The following is a 5,288-nucleotide window of genomic DNA, read 5'->3' as shown; positions in this document are numbered from 1 at the left end:
GGGGGAGAGAGCATAACATAACAAGAGAATAAATTTAAAAACCAAACGACACTTCAAAAAAGAAAAGCGTACAAAATAAAGAAGAGTAAGTGGCAAACACAAAGAGTTACATACAAATCCCGGTTAAGGTCACGCAACAAGTTGAGGTCAATGACTTTGTCAACACCAAGCAAGAACAATGCGGAGTTTTGGACAAACAGTTCGTTTCATGTCAAAGCAAGTATGATCAATTGATACTATAAAACCATCATGTTTGAGTCTAGAGGACACCAGAAATACAACTATAATAGAACTACACTAATGCCAATATGCCATTAGCAACTTTTTTAACATTCTAACTCCAAGAACTATTTATCATAACTTATAACTCATACCAACTCAGGTAATGCTCAACTTATAGGCTAACTAAATATACTGGATATGGATTTAACAATTGTCAATCCTGGACCAATTGTGTGTGTATTTATGAATTGTCAAACCCAGTCCAGCCTGGTTTTGATTAGGACAAGACATAATTATATGGTTTGGGATTTTGGACAAGGTTGCCAAAACCTGATTAAGTCTTGTCATCGTAAAATATTGTAACACATTATAAGGTTCTTAAAAGTTAAGAAGAAAAAGGGATCAGTTTCTTAAAGCATACCACTATATTTTCCATGTCCAAGGCCTGGATATTCATGCTTTGTCAACTGGTACTGGCTGTCATGTAACCCAGGGGGTTCAACTTCAATATTTGCCGCCTGCACATGCAAAATGAAAACTAAACCAAATTAAATGAGGTATATGAAGTAAACTATTCTAGAACAATTACAGAGCCAAAAAAATTTGTCCTTTTTCAATTCAACTTTTGAGGGTTATTCAAGGGTCCTACAAGGAACACTCAACCAGATTTTGGGCCAGTTTCTTGGCATGATTTTTGAGTACTAGATATTCTCCACTTTTGCCCTAATTTTTCTAGAACTCAGTTACTGTGGTTATATTCTTAATTCAATCTGCTGTTTTGATTTGGTTCTTAATATCAGTGAAGCCTAAGGATAGTGTTAAGTTATTGGTAATACTAGTTAAGAGTGTTGTTTGACTGTTCCAGACCTACTGTTCAAGCCAGTAGACTTTCTTGGCTGACTATTTAAGAGTGTTGCTTGACTGTTCCAGACCTACTGTTCAAGCCAGCAGACTTGCTTGGCTGATTCTGGTCTTGTGGTTTAATTTATTATTGTCTGTATTTGAGTTGGAGTTTTGGTTCATAACTGGGTTTATATTCAGCCTGACATTAAATATCTCTAAATATTCCATCATAAATATATACCTAAATTGCAACTTTGAGCAACCAATTGCACTTTTTAAACGTATGGTCATGTAGAAGAACCAATTGCTCCGTTTAAATGTTTGGTCATGCAGAAGACTGATCCACATTGAACGAGGAAGCCAATTAATTCTAAACCAAATACTGAGCAAGAAACAAATAAAGAAAAACAAAGACAAACTGCCTAAAAAAGCAGTCCATCAAAAAACTAGTAGATACAAGTACTTCATAATTAACGTTCAATAAACTCATTCGGAAATTTGTAACACATCGACAAAGCTAACACAATTGTACTAATTTTATGAAACTTGAGCTATAGGTATATTTTCAGTTAACTAGTTTAATTCTAGCACGTGAAATAATCTCTCTAAATACTCCATTTAAAAATTGTGTAAGAAATTTCAATTTTAGGCAACTAATTGCTTGATTTAAGCCACAGTTGACATGTCTGCCCTTATAGTCTTAACTTATCTGAATCTTTAAGCAAATTTTTTTTTCTAGAGGAATACTGGAACTGAGAGAAACATGGCTGTCACTTGACTGACCATAAAGGAAAGATTCATGAACTTCATTTTATTTTATGAAAGAAACTTTTGAAGAAATTAATGTAAAGCAATCTGTAAGCATAAAAATGCAGTTCAAGGTAGAAGCACCTCAGAAGTTAGCTGTTGCTAATTAGGATTTAGGAAGCCTATCCAATTATTAGTAATCATTTCTTGCATTAGAGAAACAAGCAGATTGCAAGTAACAATTTTTTATGAGAAAATGGTACCAGCCACAAGTCTGTCTACTCCATCATTTGATCACAAGATCAGTTGGCTCATACTTAAATGCCGTTAACATCAGTTGATGAGATATTCTGTTTGCAAAACTAGACAATGAACCAAACTTATGCTCCACTTATGGAAGTAACAATGGCGTCAATAATCAATTATGTTTTGGTGGCATTTGGTCATTTGTTATGATCAATTAGAATGAAAGAATAAAGTGAGCTACATATGCAATCTCACGGTCTGTATGTGTGCATGCACATGCATCTTGGGAGGGCAAGGGGTGTTGTGTGTGCATATGGTAGTTCCACTCAAATAACAAGGCCTTCACAAACACTTTCTTGAAAAGATTGATGATGAATGCCATAAAATCCGATAAGAATAGCCTAATAATCTCATATAGAAGTCTCAATGTCTCCAATGTCAATCTTAGTTTACCTTGTAAGCAAATCACAATCCATTGCCTCATACTAGACATGATTGTTCCATATCAATCACATCTCACTGGTTAAATTTCAGTGTGAAACCATGGGAAGTGGATAAGCAGTGAGTAGTAATTTTTTCGAAAAAAAAAATTATTTCTAGAAGTGCTATTTATCAATAAAATTATAAGAATACCATTCGAAATTAACAGGATCTAGTGGTATTTGCATAAATTTTTGTCAAGTTGCACTTTCTTGAGGCACTTCTTGTTCTTGTCTGCAGCTGGAATTAGACAGTGAAATGGGTGAGATGTCCTCATGCAATTTTTTCCATTTAGCTAGAAATTGTGATTTGGTGGTAGGATAACTGTCACGAACATGGAGAAAACTACACAAACCCATATATCAATTGCATTATTCATAGCAATAAAATCCAGCACATGTAATTAGTACACCATATAAGTAAATCAATTTCTGAAATTTAAGGCAATCTCGCAAAGTCCATGAAGATAAATCCAACAAAAATGTCCTCACAGAATATCTCATAACTCCATTAATCAATATTAAAGTTTTTACTGACTTGCACAATAAAATGGGAAGTCACCATTTAATTTCAATAGAAAACTACATTTCTAATTAAGTAAAAAGTACCTCTAACTGCCTTAAGGTGTCAAGCAAGTTGGAACGTTCTTCACAAAGAAGTCTAAATTGTCCTTGTAACTCTGAAAACTCCAACTGCATGATCTGCTCACAGTCCTGGATAAGTACCTCATTGATTCCATCTTCAAGTAACCGATTCCTAAGCTTTTCAGTGGATACAGATAAATCATTTGAGATGTGGGAAAGCTTGTCATTCAATGGTTTCATGGAAAACAGGTTCCTTGTCGAGACCAAAGCATTAATCCAAGCCACACGATCTTTCTTTGAGTTGGTTCTCAAATGTAGCGTCTTTGTAGCAGTGAATATATAGAATCGTCGATCATCAGACCTACTTTCACGAAATGATGAGATCTGAAGATGAAATGAAAAAAATCATTTTCACCACAATTAACATTAAAACTAGAAAAGGGTCCTTCTAGGCATTACTATGTCTGGTGAAGTATAACGCTTCACTACTTGCCACTTGCCAATACATGAGTTAGTCCATGTGATAAAGGACTCCACACACATTTCAATGACCAAATTTTAGTTCAAAGTAATCAAGGAAAGTTGCTCAAATTTTGATTCAAAGTACTAGTAAAATTACCAAAATACCATCCAATTGAGATGAATATAAAATACAAGATGCATCTTTTGTAATTCTAGCTACTTCTTCTACTCATTTTAAGCTGAAATTGTACCAATGAGATGCTTGGCTCATCTTTTATCACATATATTAATCCATGCAAATGCCACGTGACATATAGTGAAGCGTTATACTTCACTAGGCATAGTGATAGGAAAGAAAACCCTAAAACTATATAAGCAAATGAAAATAAATACTTCCTATAAAACACCCATACAAAGTCAGATGTTTACATGCCTAGCAAATAATTTTAGCAGCACTACATATAACAAAAAAGGATTCTTACAGTCTATATGAAAAAAACCATCCAAGAGGAGTTCAGGTTTACGTTGGCATCTACAACCCTAACTTTAAAAATGAATACAGAAAATTATTGGGAAAGGGCTTCCTGGCCTGCGAAGACATGTAACCCTATGTCCCTACCAGATCTACACTTGCTGCCTACCACATGGCAGGCCGGATAAGGCTGAAATTTGGTAGACATGAAGACCCCATTGTCCACTGCGCTCACATGTAAAGTTTCAGCCCAAACAAAGTTTGTCACAAGGCAAAATAAATAAATGAAAATTTATGGACTACCAAGAGGGTGCACAGAGTACCAAATTAACAGATCATACTTGGAAGGGTAAAGAGTTGAATTCAAACTGAAATTTGACACATGGCCTATAAATTCCTGAATATCGAACAGTTAGAATTGCCACATCACTTCTCCACATAGAAAAACTATGTCCGAAGACCACATAAGATGTATGACTTGTGCAGACTAGGGAACATTTTGCCAAAATATTAGCAAGAAGTCAACACCACACCAATAAACACATTTCACATGACGTTCAATCTTTATATGTGTGAGATCATTGTGTGGCATGTAAACATGTACATCGATTAGTTTAACATCAATATGATTTTAGAGGGCAAACATTGGTGCAACGGTAAGGTTGCTCCATTGCGACTTGGTGGTCGTGGGTTCGAGTCGGGAGACAGACTCTCCGTGAAGTAGCCGTAAGATTGCATATATTATGACCCTCCCTAGACCTTGCAGTGGCAGGAGCCTCATGCACTGGGTACGTCCTTTATGATTCTAGCTAGTTGCCTATATAAAGTGTATGATCACTAAACTACTTAAGAAATTTTCTAGGGATCATAAAATAAGAAAATAAAAATAACAATACAAAATAATAATAACAACAATAGGAAAAGTTTCTCGTGGTCAGTCCACCAATGGAAGCCTACATGCATTAACCACTTAATGTGCCACATGGAAGAATGATCAGATAAATCCAACCATTGAATAAGAAGGGTATGGTATAAATTGACCACATGTTAATTTTCACCGTGAAACTCAATCATTTACCCTCATATATACTACCATCTTTCACTTGTGTTTCAGCCATCATTTTTATTTTCCAAAATGTAATGAATCTTTAAAGCTTTATACTGCCGCATGACCAACTCTAATTAAGTTCAAATTTGATAGGTAATCAAAGTAGCATAGGCCTACTTTGACT

General features: G+C 35.1%; 1 protein-coding gene across 5 annotated transcripts in view; it reads right to left on the bottom strand.

Moving 5' to 3' along the window:
* The window catches only part of LOC122082477 (oxysterol-binding protein-related protein 2A), a 14,627-nt gene that overhangs the window by 6,500 nt on the left and 2,839 nt on the right, over nt 1-5,288 (bottom strand). For all 5 annotated transcript variants that reach the window (XR_006141322.1, XM_042650073.1, XM_042650075.1 and 2 more), the window contains 2 exons: nt 3,147-3,506; nt 644-740 (listed from right to left, as the gene is read on the bottom strand). Coding sequence is in view for 4 of the 5 variants with exons in the window: in XM_042650073.1 (XP_042506007.1) it covers nt 644-740; nt 3,147-3,506 (457 nt within the window). In the remaining variant the exon portion in view is untranslated. The remainder of the gene's footprint in view (nt 1-643; nt 741-3,146; nt 3,507-5,288) is intronic.

This window comes from Macadamia integrifolia, chromosome 6 (assembly GCF_013358625.1).
Source record: "Macadamia integrifolia cultivar HAES 741 chromosome 6, SCU_Mint_v3, whole genome shotgun sequence".
Taxonomy (NCBI): Eukaryota; Viridiplantae; Streptophyta; class Magnoliopsida; order Proteales; family Proteaceae; genus Macadamia; species Macadamia integrifolia.
This window is presented reverse-complemented; position numbering and strand designations above follow the sequence as displayed.